The sequence below is a fragment of the Chiroxiphia lanceolata genome, chromosome Z, assembly GCF_009829145.1.
Source record: "Chiroxiphia lanceolata isolate bChiLan1 chromosome Z, bChiLan1.pri, whole genome shotgun sequence".
NCBI classification, from domain to species: domain Eukaryota; kingdom Metazoa; phylum Chordata; class Aves; order Passeriformes; family Pipridae; genus Chiroxiphia; species Chiroxiphia lanceolata.
The window spans coordinates 29,887,545-29,909,591 of record NC_045671.1 but is presented as its reverse complement, the minus strand read 5'-3'; the positions used below and the strand labels follow the sequence as shown (position 1 = coordinate 29,909,591).

Below are 22,047 nucleotides of genomic sequence, written 5' to 3'. Positions count from 1 at the left end.
CGCTCGGCGCCCGCCCGCGTTGCCCGGGAACGAACCATTGCGGCCCCGGGGGGAGAGGGGGCCGGCCCACGGCGCCCTGGGGGGGGCAGCGGCATGTAGTGGCGCCATGGACTGGAGGTGGAGGGCGCGTACATGGAATTCTAGTGCAGGAATGGCACCATTGCAGCGAGCCCGCTGTGGTAAAATAGACCTCCGAAGTCTGTATTTCCAATAAGCTTGTAAATTAAATCTTCTTGTTCTCTTCACTTCCTCTTCCCTGGCCCAAATCCGGACCCTAATACGGGAATACAATGAAAAGTAGGACTCTCTTAACTCCTACTGCCTTGAGCAGGTAACCTGCCCTCTGGTTTGCCTTGCCAGCCACTCACGCCACTCATTCACCTTGCATGTAGGCCAGTAACCCACCTTCCATTTCATACACTGTATTTTCTACCATACAATTGTGGTACCAAAGACTATACTTGTTTTATTGTTGACTATAACAGGATTATATTTTTAAATCACATTCCAACTCTGCCTTCAAAGAAACAGATAAATGTGGGAGGCGTGTCTAAAGGCACAAAGGATGTGCCCAGGTACAGAGCCAAGAGAGCATGCCCCAGAGTTAGTAAACTGGTTGGTTAAGAAAGTCACATGGTATATAGGGATATAAGGAACGGGAATTTTGAAATAAAGCCTCTTTGTCCCACCATCCACGAGGAGCATCATTATTCCTTGTTATACAAGGGCCCCGCCGTTACAGATAAACCTGCAGAAAATATGACTATTGAATGGTTATTTTCGAATGGAGAGATCATCAATTGAAGAGGAAGGTTACAGGAAATTCCCACACCTTCACCTCCTTTTCCCAGTTCTCCAGACTAAGTGAACAATATTAAATGGGGGGATGTTAATGTGGATGGTTTCTACTTGCTGGCATTAGGGCTTCCTTGGCATAATTGATGTGATTTCATGAACAGACACTCACCTCTTGCCCTTTTCTCTTTGGCCTCTGACTCCACATTACCACTGAATATGCAGCACGGTTCTTCCACAGGCACAAGGTACTATTTCCATGTTGCCTTTGCTCCCCCTGAAAGCATATGTTTTGCCCAGATTCAGGCTTGTATCTCTTCTGCTGTTTCTAGCTTTCAAGTTGAGGACAATGCAAATATCAGAATCACAGAATGATTTGAGTTGGAAGGGACCTGTAAAGGTCCTCTAGTCCAACTCCCCTGCAATCAGCCAGGACATCTTCAACTAGACAGGGTTGCTCAGAGCCCCATCCAACCTGGCCTGGAACATCCACAGCTTCTCTGGGCAACCTGTTCCAGTGTCTCAGAACTCTCATAGTAAAAAAATTCTTCCTTATAAGTAGCCTGAATCTACCTCCTCTGGTTTAAAACCATTACCCCTTGTTCAATTGCTGCAGGCCCTACTAAAACAGGCCTGTCCCTATCTTTCTGATAAGCCTTTTCCAAGTATTGAAAGGCTGCTATAATGTCTCCCTGAAGCCTTCTCTTCTCCAGGCTGAACAACCCCAACTCTTTCAGCCCATGCTCATAGGAGTGTTGTTCCACCTCTCTAATCTTTTTTGTGGCCCTTATCAGGAAATGGTCCAACAGAACCACATCTTTCCTGTGCTGGGGTCCCCAATGGGCATCTTCTAATTGTGGTCAAACAAAGATTAAGAGACAAAGGCATACATCTGCCTTCAAAGGTGTACCCGAATTGACACTAGCATGCTGGAATATCAGAACTATGCTTGATACTGAGGACAGTGGATGTCCTGAGCGTCATTCTGCCCTAATTGGCCGTGAACTGTCACATCTCAACATCAACATTGCTGCTCTCAGTGAAGTCCGTCTCCACAAGGAAGGCAGCCTCAGAGAACATGGTGCCAGTTACACACTCTTTTGGTCACGTAAACCCAGAACCGAAAGGGATCTCTCAGGAGTTGGCTTCATGATTAAAAACTCTATTGTCTCTAAACTCGAAAATCTGCCAACAGGTCATTCTGACTGCATTATCTCCTTACGCCTCCCACTACACAACAAGCAACGTGTTGTCCTCTTTAGTATATATGCCCCAACTCTCCAAGCTGACCCTGCCGAAAAAAATAAATTTTATACCAACCTGCACTGCCTTACCCAAAAGGTTCCCGCACATGATAAGATAATCACATGATAATCACATTATCCCTGGTGATTTCAATGCCCACGGAGGAAGGAACTTTGAAGCCCAGAAAGGAATATTAGGCAAGCATGGTGTTGGAAACTGCAATGATAATGTTCACATTCTGCTAGAGTTCTGTGCAAAGCAACAGCTCACCATCACCAACACTACCTTTCAGCAGAAAAATAGTCTGAAGACAACCTGGATACATCCTAGATCCAAGCAGTGGCACCTCATTGATTATGTCTTGGTGCGACAGAAAGATGTCGCGATGTTCATCATACCCACGTGATGCCCAGTGCAGAATGCCAAACAGACCATCAACTTGTGCACTGTAAACTTAACTTCAGCCTTAAGTTCAAACCTAAAAGGGGTGGTATTCCAAGGAGGAGACTCCAAGTTAACAATCTTCAGTCAGCCACAGTGAGAGACAGTTCTCAGGCAAACCTTCAAACTAGGCTCGAAGATCATCCCATAGATCTCTCTCCTGAAACACTTTGGCAACATATTAAAAATAGCATCCTGCAGTCCTCTGAAGAGTCCTTAAGGTTCTCCTTCAAGAAGAACAAGGACTGGTTCGATGAAAACTATCAAGAGATCCAGGAATTGTTGAGGAAGAAGAGAACTGCTCACCAAGCACACCTTGCTCAAGCCATCCTGTCACGTAAGAAAAGCAGCCTTTCATCTTGCATGCAGCAAGCTCCAACAGAAACTCCGTGACATCCAGAACAAGTGGTGGATCGATCTAGCCGGAAAAATTGAATTATGTGCAGATATGGGTGATTACAGAGGATTCTATGAGGCCTTGAAAACAGCGTACAGGCCTACATACCAGGTCCAAAGCCCTCTACTCAGTGCAGATGGTCAAACGCTTCTCACAAATGAAACCTCTATTCTGAACCGATGGTCTGAACACTTTCAGACTCTTTTCAGCACTAGCCGTGTAGTGCATGACTCAGCTATTCAGTCCATCACACAGCAACCGATGAAGAATAAATTGGATATTGGCCCTACTATGGGAGAAACTCTTAAGGCCATACAGCAGGTGAAAACTGGCAAGGCAGCTGGGGTTGATGGAATTCCACCTGAAGTCTGGAAACTTGGGGGCCCTGCACTCCATGCTAAGTTTCACGAGTTTGTGGTGCACTGTTGGGAACTAGGTGAACTACCATCAGACCTTTGTGATGCAGTCATCATCACCTTGTATAAGAAGAAAGGAGTTAAATCAGACTGTTCAAATTACCGAGGTGTTACTCTGCTCTCCATTGCTGGCAAAATCCTGGCAAGAATACTCTTGAACAGACTAATGCCCGCTATAGCAGAAGGAATTCTACCTGAAAGCCAATGTGGTTTCAGACCCAATAGGAGCACCACAGACATGGTGTTTGTTCTCGGACAACTGCAAGAGAAGTGTAGGGAACAGAACAAAGGACTCTATGTAACCTTTGTTGATCTCACCAAGGCTTTCGATACTGTGAGCAGAAAAGGTCTGTGGCAGATTTTGGAACGTTTAGGATGTCCCCCCAAGTTCCTTAAAATTATCATCTTACTTCATGGGGATCAGCACAGCCAAGTCAGATATGGCAATGCACTTTCTGAGCCCTTTCTAATAACTAATGGTGTGAAACAAGGCTGCATTCTCTCACCAACCCTATTCACAATCTTCTTCGGCATGATACTCCAAAGGGCTGTGGCAGACCTCGATGAAGAAGATGGTGTCTACATTCGATATTGTACTGATGGAAGCCTATTTAACCTAAGGCGACTAAAGGCCCACACTAAGACCTTAAACCATCTTGTCTGGGAGCTGCTTTATGCTGATGACACTGCCCTTGTCGCCCACACAGAAGCAGCTCTGCAGCGTTTAACATCCTGCTTTGCTGAGGCTGCTGAGCTTTTTGGGCTGGAAGTCAGCTTAAAGAAGACAGAAGTCTTCTATCAACCTGCATCTCAGACAGTCTTCCATCATTCCCATATCACCACTGGCAAATCAGAGCTCAAATCAGTCCAGCAGTTTACCTACCGAGGTAGCACCATCTCCTCGAATGGTAATGATGCCTTAAGCCCCTAATGGTTTTATTTTTCTAATATTTGTAGGACTTGTAAGTTTTATAAGTAGGTTTTAAAAGCAGAAACCCTCCCTTCTTTGTCCCTTGTCCCTTATCCTTTTCCCTCTAGCACCCTTGTTTATACATTCCTTAACCCTCTTACCCCATTCTATCCTCCCTATATCACTTATAGCCCCAAATCTAATAGAAATGTTTAGTCTTTTGTCAAGGCAAGGCCTAGACAGTTGACAGAACAGCATATCTGGGCCTAAACCACAGAATGAAGTCAAAAATTAGGTAACTATGTACCCTTTGTGCTCTGATGATGGTGAAGGTGATGAAGTAGGTGGTCCCAAAATGCACCCCAGACCCATTTCAGGGGGTGGACCCCGGGGCGGTCCAGAGTAAAGGCCACAGGGTGGACACATCTGGGATTGGATGGATGGTATTATAAAATGTAACCTCTCGGGCACGGGAGCGCGTCTTGTAACATCTTCTGCCTTGGCAAATAAACCCTTTCTTATCTCACCCCTAATTAACTGCTCCGGGAGATTTTTTCAGCACCTAAATCCCACGGCAACAGTAAGATTGACGGAGAGATAGACAACAGGTTAGCAAAGGCATATAGAGCTTTTGGAAAACTCCATAAAAGAGTCTGGTGAAATAAACACCTGAAGAAAAGCACAAAGATCAGTGTTTACAGAGCCATTGTGCAGCCATTGCTGCCTTTTATATGGGTCAAAATCATGGGTCATCTACTGCCACCACCTGCATCTCCTAGAACACTTCCATCAACGCTGTCTCCACACAGTCCTAAACATCCACTGCTCAGATTATGTGACTAATACGTCTGTTTTAGAACAAGCAGCAGTTACAAGTATTGAGGCCATATTGCTGAGAACACAGCTGTGTTGGGCAGGACACGTCTCAAGGATGAAGGACCACCGCCTCCCTAAGATCTTGCTTTATGGTGAACTTGCCACTGGCTGCCGCAAGAGAGGAGCCCCGAAGAGGAGATACAAGGACTCCCTGAAACAACATCTCAGCCTTGGCCATATTGATTTCCTTCACTGGTCTACTCTGGCCTCCAGTCGGGAGGCCTGGAGACACACTATCCATAACGCTGCTGCTTCTTTTGAGAACTCACGCAGGAGAAAAGACAACACAGAAAGAATCATGTCTTGCCGATACCACCTAAGGAGTCTTTCTGCTGTGCCTTTTGCAACCGGACTTGTCTATCTTGCATTGGCCTCGCATTAGCCACCAGCGTGCTTGTAGCAAATGTGGGTAGAGTCCTTCCCAAATCTTCATTCATGAAGCCTAGCCATGATATACATAAAGGGGCTGATCTAAACTGCCAGTGAACATTATGCAGAGGTTCCATTCTAACCGATAATGCTTCAGTTAAAATCCTAGTAACAAGATCTCAACAATATATTATATACTGAGCAACCACCAAAGTAGCCTAGCTTTCAACATGTAGAAAAACACTGGAATGCTTCAGAATCTGTTTCCAGTATAGTTTAACGATAGCTGACATGTGACATGTAAGTTTCATAATCTTTTCTGAACAGGACTAACGGAAACCCCAAAAAACTTATCTCCAAGAATTCTAAAACAATTGAAAATGCAGTGGCTGTCAAATTTCTTGTACATAGAATTCATTCTTGCTATAAGTGAAATGCCCTCTGAAATGAAGGTTTTCAATTACTGCAAGTCTTTGCAAGTATGAATCAGTTACCATGGTATGTTGCGTATTATATAAATGTTCATTTTCCAGGAGTAGAATTCATGATGAGAAGCTAACAGTTAGCAGCAAACATAGTTAAGCACTTGCCCTTGCTGGGTTTTATCATGTTTGCAGGTCAAACAGAGCGGTCAGAACAAAATCCCACACTACACAAAGATCACGGAAGACTTTGCAAAGGCTTTCACTCCCACCTGTAGTCATAGTTCCTGCCATAGCACTGTCCAACTGTACCATCGCTCAACTAGCCCTCCCTTAGAATCTTGATGGCCTCTTTTAAGATTTTCTTGAGGTTGTTCTCGAGGTTGCTCTCAAAGACACACTTATGATTACTTCCTCCTACATTTAAGTGTTTCTCACACACCACCAAAAAACACATTTCAGAGGCACTCCTTAGCCTTGGGAATACACAGACATGTAGTATGCCCAGTGTATTTTAACAGCATCACCACCACTTACATTCCTCTCTCAGACAAAACAGTTGAAACCAGTGAGTGCAGTATATTTGCTACATGCTAGAGAACAGCAGGGGGAACACTTCTCTTTTTTTTTTAGAAATAGCCGAAGTCAGTACACTCAAGCATGAAGAAGCACTGACTCTATTTAATTTAAAAAAATAAGAAAGAGCAGTCAGGGACACCCCAATTTCACACCTGGCTTAATATTTCTTCTGTGATTTGCACAAGGTGAGACATTAACTGCTAATCATTCAGTAACGACAAAGCAGTATGCTGCTTGTGAGAGTTCATGACAAAACCAAAAGAATTGCAGTAAAACAGCCTCAGTGTCTTAAAGCATCTTAAGTTCTTGAGTATCTAGTATTGTCTCTGCAAGACATTTGAAAATCCTCTAAATCCTTGCAATGATTACTGTAATTCCCCAAACTTTCATAGCAGCATCTTATGATCACCTTCTTAAAGCAGAGTTTGAAAGCCAGTAACACACCACATAGGGTACAAATGCATCAGGCATCAATATGTAATTTTCATGTAACTCCCAGTGACTTTCCTACAATATGAATTATTTTTTTTCTATTATTTACACCCAGCATGGTTAATTCAGTTCATTTTGTGAGTCATCTTTCCACACCAACCTCTCCAGCCATTTGGGCAACTCCTGTCCCACCTACAGCAGATTTCCAACCCCTCTGTATCTGGCAGTATTTGTGCTCCAGACCTGGGAGGTTTTATTTCCCAAGAAGCCGAGACCCACACAACAAGCAGTACCTTTGTGGGCCTTTCTGTGCCACAGAGCAGTGAAAAACAGGCAGGACTGAAAACCCCTCTTTCACTAATGCCTCCAAGAACATCACATAAAGGCATTATTACAGCTATTATCTTTAAGACAAAATTCTGACTCTCCATGCTAGGACACAATGAGATTCAGAGGCACACAAGGCAAGTCCATAGTGCCAATACTCCATTTCTCTGGCAGGGGAGCTCTTTCGAGTAATACAGATAAGCTTCTTTTTTCAGTTCGGTGCAAAGGTAACAGTCCTGTTTAAGACAGAGGTGCTATCAAATGAAAAGTCAATTAAAGGGTTCTTTGAAATTAATCATTTAAGAATTTGTGTTTGTAGGTGTTTATGTAGTATCACGAATTCTGCATTTTGGTGAAGTATGTAAAAAAAGGTGACAATATTTTCTGGCTAAGATCATTTATTTTAACAAATACATGAGTCTTTATGATGAACTGGAGGCTGCAACAGCTGCTCTCTTGGGCTTCGGTGTGGTTCCCTCACGGAATCCATTCCTGCAAGTAGAAATATAGTTACCACTTTTTGAAAAGTTGATGCCTGCTCCAGGTTATTTTCTGACAGTGATGCTTTAGATCAAACTCATTACATTTTTTCAGCTTATCTCAGTACAGAATTCATACAGGCATTTGTTAAAAGAAACATCTTATTAACAATTGCCTTGAATAAGAAGCATGGTTTTCACTCTCTTCTGCTTAAGTAAATTGGACTTCTTTAAACAGGAAGATGTCATTAACTGAGTGAACACTGACAGGAAGATGTCATTAACTGAGTGAACACTGACAGGAAGATGTCATTAACTGAGTGAACACTGACAGGAAGATGTCATTAACTGAGTGAACACTGCAAGACTGCACCAGGTACAGCACATCTGCTGAAGGCACACCTTACTTCATGCTCCTACCAAGCAATCCAGCCAAAGATGTCATGTTTGTGAATCACAAGTCTATTTCTTACAGAAGTCCTCTATGCCTCCAACCAGAGGTTGGTCAGCCCTGAGCTTGCTTTTGGATATGACATTTCTACTTCAGCAACACTCAGCAGAAAGCAAGCTACAGTTGCATAGTGGAAAATATTTTATGGCTGCTACTGGGAAAGACTGTGCTAACCAAAAGAAATGAACTGACCATTTAACGCCACCCCAACCTGAGACTTAAAACCTCCTACATTTTGCTATTAAATCCAATCTACATTTTTATGACAACAGTCCTGAATTACTTAGTATTTTCCATACAGCTTTCTTGTTCATTAGACCAGAAGGCAGAGTTCAATTTTAGAACACGGTGGTCATACAAAAGAAATTCTTAACAACAGTATAAAACCCCCACCACTACCTCCTAAGTACAACTTGAAAGCTTTGTAACAAGTTTGAGAAACCCGTAACTCAGTATCTGATGTAACACCTACTTACTGCTAACTGAGCTCTAAATAAAGAGAGGCTCCCAAAGTTATTCCTGTCCTGAATTTTTTTTGTGGGCAAGTGGGGACTGGAATGATTTCGAGATTTGTCTCTTTTATTACAATCGCCTCTGTGTTCTGTGCTATATTCACTTAACAGAAACATCAGAACTTTATACACCCCCTTGTCTTACCAAAGACTGAGGGATATGAAGCATCATTTCATGATATATTTAAGAAGATCATACCACATTAAGTGATACTAAGAAAAAAATAAATTGAAATGTTAACTTTGAATGACAAATTTTATAATTAAGTGATGTCCACGCAGGATTTCACACCATGCTACTGTGTAATATAACATCATACCTGAATCGACGGTAGACCTTTTTCAGGTGCCTCATGCGGCCTGTACCAGTGGTGTTTCGTCTTTTAGCCTTTGCACTCCAGTTATCTAAAACATGTAAGTTACTGTTATTCATCTGCACCAAATAATTAAGCTGCACATTAAATTTTTATGACACATTCATTCAAGCTAACAAAAAAATTATAATTCAAGTCAGTTTCTATGCAGCAATACTACACATTACCTAGAACATAGGTAAATCACCATTAATTTGGAAAAAGCTCCAAACACTGCAAAGCGTCACAATATCCCTCCTTGGCTGGAAAAAAAAGTCAGAGTACTGAAGGAGACAAAGAAACAAGTGTTTTTCAAACCTTGTAGAAGTTTGTTACTTACACTTTCTCTTACGCTTGGCAGGGTAACCACATTTCCCACAAGTTGATTTTTGCAGATGGTACGCCTTGGACCCACATCGACGACACAAGGTGTGCGTCTTATTTCGCCGCTTACCAAATGACGATGTTCCCTTCGTCTGAAAAGCATTTCAAGACATGGCACGTTGGAAACATCACTAATACTTCCAGATCACGAAAACTAAAAGAACAAGCCTTAAAAAACCATGCGAAAACCGACCAAGTTATATTAACAGGTCAGAGGCACGCTTAACTCCGAACCACAGCTCAGTTTCGCCTACAGGTTGCCTCCATTTTCAGGAATCGTGTTCCTTACGCCTCTCGCCGCCATTCCTTTGCGCCCCCGCCCCTGTGCTGAAGTGAAGCGGAGCCATGGCGCGGTTACCTCGGCTCCCCCGTCCCCTCATCGACAAACAGCAAACCGCCCTCTCCTGACCACCCTCCCACCGCTGCCGCGCGGCTTCCCCGGCCACGGCGCCAACGCGTATGGAGAAGGGGTTCCCTGAGCGCCCAGGGGCCCGCACCGCACCACGGCCTCTCGCCTGGCACAGCAGCCGCGCCCGCCGCCAGCCCCCTGGCCCCGGCTACGCCACCCAGCCGAGCGCCGCGGTGCCCCCGGCCCGGCCCGGCGCGGATGGCAGCGGATGCCCCGCGCCCGCTACCTCCGCTCACCATCTTGCCCGGCCGGCAGCACCGAAAAGACCGAACCCCGCCCCGCTTCCGCCACGGCAGCCTATTCCGGGGGCGGTGCCACCACTGTAACCCTTAAATCGCTGAACCACAGCGCCCAGCGTCGCGTTCAGGTGCCGCTTAAACGTTTGGAGGGGCTGCATTATCTTTCTGGGCAACCTATTCCTGTGCCTGACCCCCCGGACAGTGAAAATTTTTTTTCGAACGTCTAATCTGAATCTCTCGTGCCTCAGCTTGAGGCCATTGCCTCTTGTCCCCTCGCTGCAGGCATGGCAGAAGAGACAGCCCCCCCTCTCACTACAGCCTCCTGTCGGCTGGTTATAGAGAGCGGTGAGGTCTAATGAGTGACTTTTAATGAGTGAAATTCAGGGACAGGGTATTCTTGGCTGTAATAAATACTTCCAAAGTGAGTTGCCTTGAAAAATAGGCCCTCCTGTGCTCTCTGCTTGTCGCTGTCCTCCCCGGATCCCCCCATGGCAAGATACAGTCTGCCTGCAGTTGAAAGCATCGAAATGGTCATCAGGAGCACAAAAAAGGGAAGGGGTCACAGCACCCAGCCATCCAGAGTCCAAGAAGCTTTTAGACAACGCTCTCAGGCACATGGTGCTAGCAAAACCTCGTTTTGCTATTAAATCCAATCTACATTTTTATGACAGCAGACCCGAATTACTTAGTATTTTCATACAGCTTTCTTGTTCATTAGATTCTTGGGGATGGTCCTTTGCAGGGCCAGGAGTTGGACTTTGATGATCGCTGTGAGTCCTTTCCAACTCAGAATATCCTGTGATTCTGTGAAAACCAGCTTTTGTTTAGGTGCTCCATTTAAATTCTCACATGCCTGCCTGCTATGCATCTTCAGTAGGCTAACAATCTGTGTGCAATTTTATCTTAGAAGCGTTCATTTGAGGGAAATAACATGTACAGAGAGAAACTGAAGAAATTTGTGTGCATCTTATTACCAGATCATTATCTTGTCATCCCAAACAAAACCAGAAATTGATGGTAAAGTGAATTTGTTTATCTTTGATTGTAGGATTATGTAACTTGTCTTACAGTACTTGATGAAAGTATGTCTTTATCTGTCAGGTTAGATCTCACTCCTGATTTACTAACAGTTTTTCCAAAGTATGGCTGTCTGGGCCTGCCAAAAGCCAACAAACTGTGAGGAAACCTCTGACAATGAATGAGTTGAACCCCTGTAACATGAGCTCTTTGTCCAGAAAAAAAGTCATCCCCTGGCACAGTGCCCAAGGCAGTAAAGCTGTGTCTGACTGCTACATTTTCACTGAAGGACAAACCATGTATGGTTGTCTCAAGGTTAATTTATCCTCACTTGTTTCTGAGCATGGCTGAATTCCTTTGATGCTAATTTATGTGCTTAGCTTTTGACCTCTGCTAAGGCTGAGGGATAAGGAAAAAAGCCGTTTTACCTTCAGCAGCATTGCTTCCAGACACAGAAAGATGTGGTCCAGGCTGTTCACCCAGCTCTTTCATTTCGGTTGGCAGTAGAACTGAGTCCTGCAATAGTTAAAGAAGAGAGAGTGGTTCCAAATGGTAAATCATCCCATCTTACATTAGGTGTCTAAAGTAGAGTGAAAAAATTAATCTTAGGAGGAACCCTTCTTCCATGAATTCCGAGAGAGGCCTAGACAGCCCCTGTAGGCTAGGCACATAGATGGCTGAAGTTAGGTAAAATAATTTTGCCATGACTAGACTCAAGTATTTTTATAGTATTTCTATCTTCCTTGCCAAAAATCAAAAGAGAAACCTCAGTGTCCTATGAATGAAATGCCATTCAGAAAAAAAATCCCACTTAAACAGTATGAATATATCCTACAGGCTGAACTGGAGTCATATTTCTCCAGCAGCTTTGCTATATGGCTTTATACCTCCTTTCCTCTTTCTTTCTCACTAGATCTCAGAAATCTGGAAGATGCCATGAACATTGGACAGATGCCATGGCAACAACCTCCAAAGGAAGTCTGTTGGTTTGGCTGCCTGCAAGAATATGCTGCTAGAGGAATTATTCTTGTCCTTTGTAGGATAAAAATGATCTTCTGCATTTACATGTCTTCAGATCTGTTTGGAAAAAAGATTTTTGGTACCATCATGCAGTTGTCTTTAGTATTCTGGAGGACTGAATACTTTTAGGGTAGAGAATGGGCAGAGCTGTGGCCGACCCAGTATCATTCAGAAGCTCTTAGCCCCTGCAAATGTCTCTGAATACATTGCCCATAGTGAACTCCTGCCTGCTCAGAACCCACAGGCTCATGTACCGGCAGCTGCTGAAGTCTAAATTTAGCACTGACTAATTCACACTGCTTCTTTGTTGCATAGGAATTAGTCCAACATTTAGAAGGCGACATGTCTGGACTTCAGAACTGTCTTTTTGATGTAGGAAACAGTAGTCTGTCACTGCAGCCGGTACCCCATCACAGCTTCTGCACAAGGAGTTTGGTCCAGCAAGATTTGTTGGTGGGAAAAACCCTTTGTCATGCCAGCAAACAATGATCCTATTAATCATCTAGATTAGGATTTATTGAATACTGTGCACCATGTTCTGCAGCCTGTCTCACCTGGGCGGGATTAAAAAACTGAAGTAAAAAATAGGTATGCCCTTAAAGATAAGCCTTAAAGATAAGTCTAGCTCAGGGACAGGGAAACCAAAGCCAGGGCTGGCTAGACATTAGAGAGGAAGGTGTGTACGAGCACCAAATAACCTCAGTGGCATTTGTTTTGCTCAAGTTTAAAGTTATGCTACTACATCATGCCGTCACTGGATTACAGTTCAGCCAGACAGGCCCTGATGTGACCATGGTGAGATTTGCTTCAAAAAAGCAGAGTAGTAGTACTGGTTCTATGGAACTTGAGCACTGCTGAAAGGATTAGTGTGTGGCAAATGCACAACCAATATCAAAGCAAGTTCCATCTCATGTCATTATATGGCATCACTCATTTGTGCACGTGTAGCATCCTTTGCACAAGCAGGGATGACTTAAAGGGATGGGAACAGTGAAAATGCAAGCTTCACACATGTGAGCTTGAAGCTAGTCAGCACTTAATACCGATTATCTTCAGTGGTGCAGGCAAGCTGAAGTTTTTATCTCTTAATGTGATCTCTTAGGTCAGTATCCTCTTGGATATTGGACACTGACATGGGTAACATCTCAGGAATGCAGCAGTAGAACTGAGGAATTCAAGGGCAACATTTTCATCAGGGTCGGTTTGGATGCCTTTGTTTCTGGGCATTATCTTGATTTGCAGAGGTAGATATATCGGTTGGAATTAGTGGGGAAGAGACTACACTGATTATTTGTTACCAAGCAGGCACAAGAAACATAACGTTATTTGTATAATGTCCAGATACTTCAGTTTGAAAACTTTCGTATGTGAATTTGGAACAGAAATATTGGTCACCACAAGATGACAGTATAGTTCAAGTAAAACTTGTTGTCTAAACAACTTGGTAAAAACTCTCTAAACAGTAACAGTACATTATCTTAATAAACTGAAAACAATATAATCTCATCAGTTCTTACATTTCTATGACAATAACAGAAAATATGAGCAAAAAACTATGCTTATTGAAAAGGCTGCATAATAGAAAAGTCTTTCTATTTGTTTAAGATAAAAATGGATAGAAAAAATAAATAGTTATCACTAACTTCTGAAATTGCTTGTTAAAATACACTAGAAGGAATTAAAACAAATATGAAATTTTTTATTATTACTTTATAGCAGCCTTCCATTACCTAAAGGGGGCTTACAAGTAGGATGGATAGTTGCAGGGAGATCCTGGGTACTCCCCAATAGAAACACCACTGAAGTCTGTTTGTTGTTCCATCTAGCTAGGGGAACAGAAAGAGCATACCTCTGTACAGCAGAGGTAGCTACAAACCTGGGACACACCCAGTGTGTACCACAGTGCAACAGCATAATTCAGAATTTTAAATTTTCCATAGTTTTTGGTTAGTTGGCTCATTTTGCGTTTGGTTTGATTTTTTTTTTTATTTGCTTTTTTAATGTAGCTTAGGTACATTAAGCTTTTAATGTGCTTACATACATTACAGGTCTGTAGTGCATTGTTGCACCAAAGCACAATTCTTAGAGGGGGTTTCACTGCCTGGCCTCAAGCTCACAGAGGAGGTCGCATGGGCCTTTTGGCTGAGCACCAGACAGGGTGTGTGGGAGAAAGCCACAAGTTCCTTTATAAGGTGACAACCATTTTCTTCTCAGTTGTGTAACCACAAAATATTCTTGTCTTGTCAGTATTATTTTGATAAAAAACAATGTAATCTCTTTTTGCTTGATATTGTTGTCTTAAACCTTTGTTGCGTTATTTATGCGCAAATGTACACAGAAACAGCTAGAACTGGAGAGGTACAAAAAGCATTTGAGCCACCACTGTGTGGTTTTTAGTCTGCATCACATTCCAGGTGGAAAGGCCCAGCTTCTAGACATTACATTGCAGTAGAAAATATTTTAGTGAGTTGTGAGGAAAATTTTTGTACCAGTACACACTGCAAAGCACAGGACTTCGTTTTCCTTCAGATGGTTTTGGAGTTTCTGAGAAAAGACTGGGCAAATGTTTGTCTAAAATGGCTTAGATGTGGTGGATATTGTAGTGGGAAGGCAAATAGTGTGGATGACCTTCTGAGGTTCCTTCCATCCATACTCTTGTCATGCTATGACTTTATAAGAACCCTCTAAGTATAGAGACATAACTATCTCTTATCTCTATGACTGTTATTTTCTCAGAAAAATGCATTTGACCAATTTTGTACTTGGAAAGAAAAGGTCAGATCTTCACAAGTTGTGCCTTCAAATTTTTTTTGCTTTTCCTGTTATGATGGCTGGCCAAATAAATGCTATGGCCCCTTTCTTACAAGCCCACTGATAGGCCTGCATTTCAAACATCCGTCCTTCCTTAGGATGAGGTAAGTCTCTGACTTGCATTTTCAGAGTTATTCTAAAGTACATTCAGCTCCAAAGATTTATTATGGAACAAGTGAAAAGGAAATGTCACCTACTCCTATATGTATATATGTTTGTATCTCTCTGTGTAGACAGATACACATCGATGGTACATACTTAGCTGTACTAGAAATGTTTTCTTTCCTTTCTTTTTTCGTAAAAATTATCAAAATCTTGTCTGATTTGCAGTGAGACATGCCTATATCTAAGCCCAAGCATTGTGGATGAAATCTACTAACTTGGAAGCCGAGTATCTAAACTTTCAATGTCAGTTCTTTTATACTTCCAAATGTTCTGTATGACTGATACACAGGCAATATCTTTGGAAAAGAAATACAATATCAGGTGATTGGAAAAAATCCAAGTCCTTTCTGCAGAAATGTTGAAGGAAAAGTCTATATGAGAAGCTCAGGAAAGGAAGCCAACTTGAATTTAAAGTTATATTCAAACAGTTGGCTATCTTACCATCTAAATTTTCTCACTTTTTATGTGGAATTGCTTGCCTAGTTATGTCTCTGGCATCACATTCCCTTGTGTTATTCAGCTGTGCTTCAGGTGCATATGTGAATGACTTTATCTTTAGTAAAAGTATGATTTTACTAAATGTGAATTATTTTACTTATCATCAGCAATTCCTTAGGACATGACCTGATACTCTTCTCCTGGAAATGTTGGAAAAATGCACATACATGCCTTATTACACTACCTTCTGTCTCCCAAGGTAGGCAGGTAATTCGGTTTTAAAAGATCCATCCAGGTTTGGCACCTGTTAGTGTTAAAAGCACGGATACGGCATGTACCTGGTACAGTATATTTTCAAACTTTTCATGTATGTTGCAATTAGAAGTATCCAAGTGTGTGAATAAATGCAAAGCTGTGCATAAAATGTGCATTAGCTAAATATAAGGTGTCTGATTTTCTTTCAGAAATATGCATTTACTTCTCATTTTCTGTTAGTAAGTTTCAAGTTTTACTTTAGATCTAATATTCAGGAACAAATCCCTTGTCAGTAAAGTGGAAGGTTAAAGAAGAAAGCATTGAAGAAAACTGAAACACTCATGTTTAATCTGAAAACCAGTAAAATAAGCCTACTATGTTAGTTGCTTATATATTTGTTTACTTTATCTCATATCTTGCTTTAGAAGTCCTAAAGAATTTACATTTTTCTTGCTCTAGGACTACTGCACATGACTGCTTTCCCTGGTCACTTTGTCTCTTCTCTAGAAATAATAACGTAAGCTCACTTTAAAGCAGGAAAACCTGACACTTACATAGGTCTCTTTACCCTCTATGGAGTTGTGGGGTTTGCCTTTAATATTCTGGTATGAGACACAAACTGTAAGAAAAAAAGGCTTTGCAGTGGAACAGACAAATGCAAGTTTTATATTTACTTAAGATAAAGGCTTATTCCCCGAGTAAAGTAAGTTCACATTCCTTCATCAAAATCACTGTTGCATTTTATTATTTTCACTGGCTGAGAACCTTCCCTAAGTACAAATGAATTGCTAACAAAGGTCAGCTCAACTTTGTAGTTGCGAAAGCTGTCTTCTGTTTGTTCTGGAATATGTTTTCCCTGTATCAGGCATTTTCAGCTTTGCATTTACTAGAACTGAGGCATACTGGCTCCATCAGGGAATTCCCCTAACACCCATGCACAATTTCCCTGTTACACTACTTCGCTTTAACAAAAATAGAGGACAAAACAGTGCCCAGCCTTATTTGTGTGTGCAAAGAGGACACAGAAAAAAAATGGAGCTTTATGAATGGCACTGATGCAGATGGTGGAGAGTATGGCAGTATGTACAGGTTTGGATTTGGTTTATCAGTGTAGTTAGCCCTTATTAACTAATTGCGCAGTTTTCAGTTGAGCTTGAACATATGTTAGGAAGAGATATAGCCTAAACAGTGTCTACTCAAGAATGGAAAAGTGTCTGAGGGAATGTTGCACTGTGAAAAGGTCACAAAACTATGACAAGTCCAAGCCTACTTATTCTGTATTACTGTATTTTAACAGTAGAGTAAAATATGGTAATCCTTGCAGCAACTATATTGGTAATTTACCTTTTCTGCTCTATCTCTCAAGCATTTAACAAGTTTGTAATTCACCTCAGTCAAAACTGACCACCAGCCTTTCTCAGGGTACCTTTCTCATGGCTGATATGTGTGGAATACTGTGGAAGTATTTCCCTGCCCTGGTGCTGTGTTTTAAGCCCAGCTGGCAACTCAGCCCCACACAGCTGCTCACTCACCCTGCACCAGTGGGACCAGGGAGAGAATCAGAAAGGAAAAAGCTAGAAAGCTCATGGGCTGACATAAAGACAGTTTAATAGGGAAAGCAAAAGCTGTGCACACAAGCAAAGAGAAACAAGGAATTCTTTCACAGCTATCCATAGTCAGGCAGGTATTGAGCCATTCCCAGAAGAGCAGGGCCCTATCACTCATAATGGTAACTTGGGAAGACAAACCCCATCACTCTAAATGTCCTCCCCTTCCACCTTCTTCTCTCCCCTTCGCCTACATGACTATGATGTTATGTGGTATCGAATATGCCTTTGGTCAGTTGGGTTCACCTGTCCTGGCCATTTCTCCTCCCTATTTCTCGTGCATCCCCAAATTCCTCACCAGTGTGGCGGGACAAAAAGCAGAAAAGGCCTTTGTTCTGTGCAAGCATTAATAACAAAAACATCTCTATATTATCAACCTTGTGTTCAGGACAAATCCAAAACACAGCCCCATACCAGCTACTTTGAAGAAAGTTAACTCCACCCCAGCCAAAAGTACACCTGGCTTCATTACTGCCTCAGAAGACCAAACTCTTTTTTTTTTTTTTTGATCATTTATAAAAATCTCAAAATCATTTGCAAGTTCTAAATGTCTGGACATTGCTGTTTCCTGAATATTTTTCCCTAGCTATTAATTATTCTACAGAGCCTCTACCTGTATTAGAAACACCATACTTTTGAGCACTCTTATGACGGTCTTTCAACCAAATGAGCACAGAATGGGATATGTCTTTTCAGGCTAATTGGGAACAACCGTGATCTCCAGAAACCAAGATTCATTCAGAGATGTTTAGTGGTTTGATCTCCAGTACCAGATAAAAGCATTTCTGATTTAAATAACTCCAAATGAACCTTTTTCATCCTGATCAAAATTGGTATATAACAATAACTGCGTGGTTGGATAGGAAGAATTTGTCTGAGAATTTTGTGTCTGGAAATAAAAAAGTACATAATTAATATGGCCACACTGACCTTGCGCTTCAGTACTGCTCCTTGTAACTGAGCTGCAAGTACAGACAAAAGCCAGAATAACTCACAAAAGGCTATCATGTCAGTTTTAAGAGCTTATAAGCTTTCTATGAAAGAAATAACAAATGATGAGCACTTCTAAATTTCTCTGGAGCTCAGGTGAATCTCTGCAACTATATCATCCCTTTCTTATTACTGGTATATGTTTTCATCTATTGCAGTCTGATAGTGGTTATATGCATAGTCAGTCAACAATGGGGGAGGGCAGAAGTCAATGCTGTGTCATTTCTGATTCTACAGCCTGTTGCCTCTATTAAAGTTTGCAAAACCTTGCTTTATTTGTTGAACTTTGTTTCCATCTGGAAGGTATCTACAAAAGCTTATCCCTGAAAGTTTCTCAGTAGCAGTTAGGGTTAATTACTGACTTCTCAAGTAAGCTGAAAAAATTTTAATGAATTTCAGATGGTCTTAAAAATGTTGTAGTTCAAAAAGACATCCTAATAAGATCTGTTTCTTTGAAGTCCTGCCTTCATTTTGTTCCCTAACTCTCCTTTATAGGAGAGGAATCTTTGTTCTGCTTATTGAAAAACATTTTTAAGGTTTTATTTTCAAGATACTTGGAAATTTTTGGAGGGAGACTGATAGACTTTGATGAAAGATTTTTGTTCAAGGTCTGCTTCAAGCATTTTAGCTTTCCAGCTAGTTACAATAATAATTCTAGAATATGTAATGCACATACACCACTGACTGAGAAAGAACCAGAAATATAAAAGCATGGGCAAGGCCACTAATGGCTGATGTTGGACATTCTTCTCACTCTACAGAGAAATAAGAAAGAGATGATATTTTAAAAAGCACCAAGACCTCAGGCTAAAAGAGATCTGGATTATCAGTGTGAAATACTGTCTCAGGCAGTCATATAAAGCTACTCATTAATTTATTTAACTGTAGAAATTAAATTCATAGTAAACAATGTAGAAAAATGCAAGAAAAAAAATCAAGAAAAATTTAAATCATTGGATACTTGTGAAAAATTGGCCTTGTCCAGCTCTGAGGATTAATTGCTTAGAACAGGCTCTGTATTCCTCCATGTGGTTTAACCTCTGAGACACTTCTTTATACATTGTGTGTGGATTTGTGTCACTGTTAGAACAAATGCTATAACAGAATCACAGAATATGCTGAGTTGGAAGGAACCCACAAGGATCATCAAGTCCAACTCCTACCCCTGCACAGGACCATCCCCAAGAGTCCCACCATGTGCCCCAGACTATTGTTCAAATGCTTCTTGAACTCAGATAGGCTTGGTGCTGTGACTACTTCCCTGGGGAGCCTGTTCCAGTGCCCAACCACCCTCTGGGGGAAGAACCTTTTTCTAGTATCTAACATAGCCTGTTCCATGTGACTCTTCCTGTGTTAGCTTATATAAAGTGCTCAAATTATGACATCACTCCTGTGGTTCATAAAATTCACCTGTTTTATGTGTGTGAGCCCTCGATGCACACGCAAGTGAGAGCTTGTAGATCTGTTGTAGACACAGTACCTCTGCTTTTGCACACAGCTGGCAGATGAGCTTTCAGAAGAGCTTTTGCGGAAGACCTGACCCCTCTGAGCTCTTTGGGCAAGATTTTTAGCTTTAGAAGGACTCAAAGTGGACCTATGCTTGCTTCCACCCCTTGATGAAGACCACTGAAAATCTCACTCATATTTATTACCCATACTTTGTTTGCTGTCATTTCCAAAGGCAAATCGTCGGAACCTGAGCAATTTTTATCAGCCTGAAGGTGGAAGGTCTCAGGGAGGCAAGTATCAGTAATGGTAGAATTGAAAAATAAATATTCAACTTCAATGAAAACCTAAATTAGGCCTGTATGGGGCAACTGATCACTAGATAACACAGTGCATTTGTATGCCACCGTCCTGTCAGGAGATTCCTGGGAGGCAGTGAGCAGTAGAGTGATTTATGTCTGATAGTCTAGCATAAGCAGCAACCAGAAGAGTTTGTGCAAGGTGTTGGTTCACTGACACTTGAGCAGATGCAGTGGCTGGCTGCATCTGCAAGCAGAAGATTCTCCCATTGCCTTCCTTCCTTTCCCACTTCTCACCTCTTTGGTCCCATCTTTCTTCTATGACTGTATGTTTTTACCTTCTCTGTGGGTCTGTTGCTCACCAGGCCTTCCTGAGAGACATTCTAACTCATAAAAACAGCACAAAACCACCAAGGCTTTTTGTTTGTTGTTCTTGCTTTTTTCTTCTTTTTTTTTCTTTCTGGGTTTATTTTCTGTCATTGTAGTAAATTAAACTGGCTCTCAGAGAGGACTGAAGTGTGCCAAAGCCAGCACCAGATGTGCAGAAGGAGCGTATGGCAGGGGATTGGGCGTAAAAGCAGACAAAGATGTGGAAAAAAACAGAATAGTAATTCAACTTTTGGGGCAGAATCAAGCTGCTGAATTTGTTCACCGCGTCTTGTGGTCTAAGATCAGACGGTAATTCTAAAGAACAATACTTATTTGTTTGACCTTTTTGTGCATACAGGCTGAAATGTCTGTGCTTTAGACAAGTCTGATGTATTATCAATGTACTGCTGAACCTCTCTGAATTTTGAATACTAATAACATGAGCTCTTCTAACCCAGTTCTTTCAAACCAGAACCCTCACAGCCCTTCATTGTTTGGTGTAGTTTCTGCAGCATACAGATTCCAGTATCTAAGGCAATATCCTTCTACAAGGTCTCCTGAGAGAGAATAATTTCCATTAAAGTTAGCACAGCAGTAATGCTATTTGACATATTTCATGGAGACACATCCCAAGGCATTGTCATTAATCCTTGAAATGCAGCAAATACATTAAAAGCAAAACAGGCAATTAAAAAGCTTTTAAAAAAAAATAAATACGTCATTAGCATACAGAAACAAATACAAATACTCTCCAAATCAATTTCACAATTCAAAACCATAATAACAGGATGTTCTTTCTCCACTCAGTTGTCACTGGAACCTTGGCATTTGCAGCAGTCACAGAGCACAAACTGTCTTTAGGGCTGTAATACATAATGAACTTGGACAATGAAGACACAAGACTATTTAAAGCTTGGTAAACTATTGAGTAACCTTAGCATCAATCCTATAAAAGGCTGGAAGTCTACAGGGAAATATCATTGATATAATTATATTCTGGCTGACCTTAGTGTGAAATAGAATACAGGCAATACCATTTCATGCTGTCTCCAGACCAGGCAGGATATCATTAGCCCAGCAAGTGAAGCATTGCATTAATCATTCCTGTGCTAGAATTATCATTTGGTGCAAGTCAAGAAATGCCCTACCTTATGGCTATTCCTTTGTGTCTCTCAAATTGCGCCTCTTTCAATCCTCTAAAACATTGGTTTTAAGTCTAAAGGTAGTTTATTTCTGAATATACAGTAGAAATGTTCAGCAAGAACTAGAAGTTGCAGTGATAAAACACACTTTTAACAGCAAAATGGTTACTAGATTGTTGCAATTTTCACTAACAGTAAGGGAAAATTAGTTTCAGCTTTTCTGTGAGTTACACTCCATCCTTCACTACCATGCAGTAAAGGGAAGTAATTGGGGAGCTCCCCAATCAGGCCTTTTTTTATAATTGATGTTATTGTAGAACTTACTGTAAGTCAAGACTGAGACTGTACTAGATGTTCCACAGTCTGTCATCAGAAAAGTCACGTGTAAGTAGATTATCATGCACATTGCCTTCAGTGTCAATAACACAAAAAAAATAGAAAACTAAACTGAA

The 22,047-nt window shown here is 41.6% G+C and overlaps 1 protein-coding gene and 1 long non-coding RNA gene across 2 annotated transcripts; one reads left to right on the top strand and one right to left on the bottom strand.

The window, feature by feature from the left end:
- The first annotated feature begins 47 nt into the window (after positions 1-47).
- Positions 48-8,655, top strand: LOC116780109. The gene is made up of 2 exons (XR_004354331.1): positions 48-179; positions 8,023-8,655. It is a non-coding gene; the product is annotated as an uncharacterized LOC116780109 (long non-coding RNA).
- On the bottom strand, positions 7,590-10,167 carry RPL37 (ribosomal protein L37). Its single transcript, XM_032674580.1, has 4 exons — positions 10,034-10,167; positions 9,345-9,480; positions 8,972-9,056; positions 7,590-7,701 (listed from the first exon to the last, which is right to left on the bottom strand). The coding sequence occupies exons 1-4, from the start codon at positions 10,034-10,036 to the stop codon at positions 7,632-7,634; spliced, it is 294 nt and encodes a 97-aa protein (XP_032530471.1). The 5' UTR covers positions 10,037-10,167; the 3' UTR covers positions 7,590-7,631.
- Positions 10,168-22,047: the final 11,880 nt, after the last annotated feature.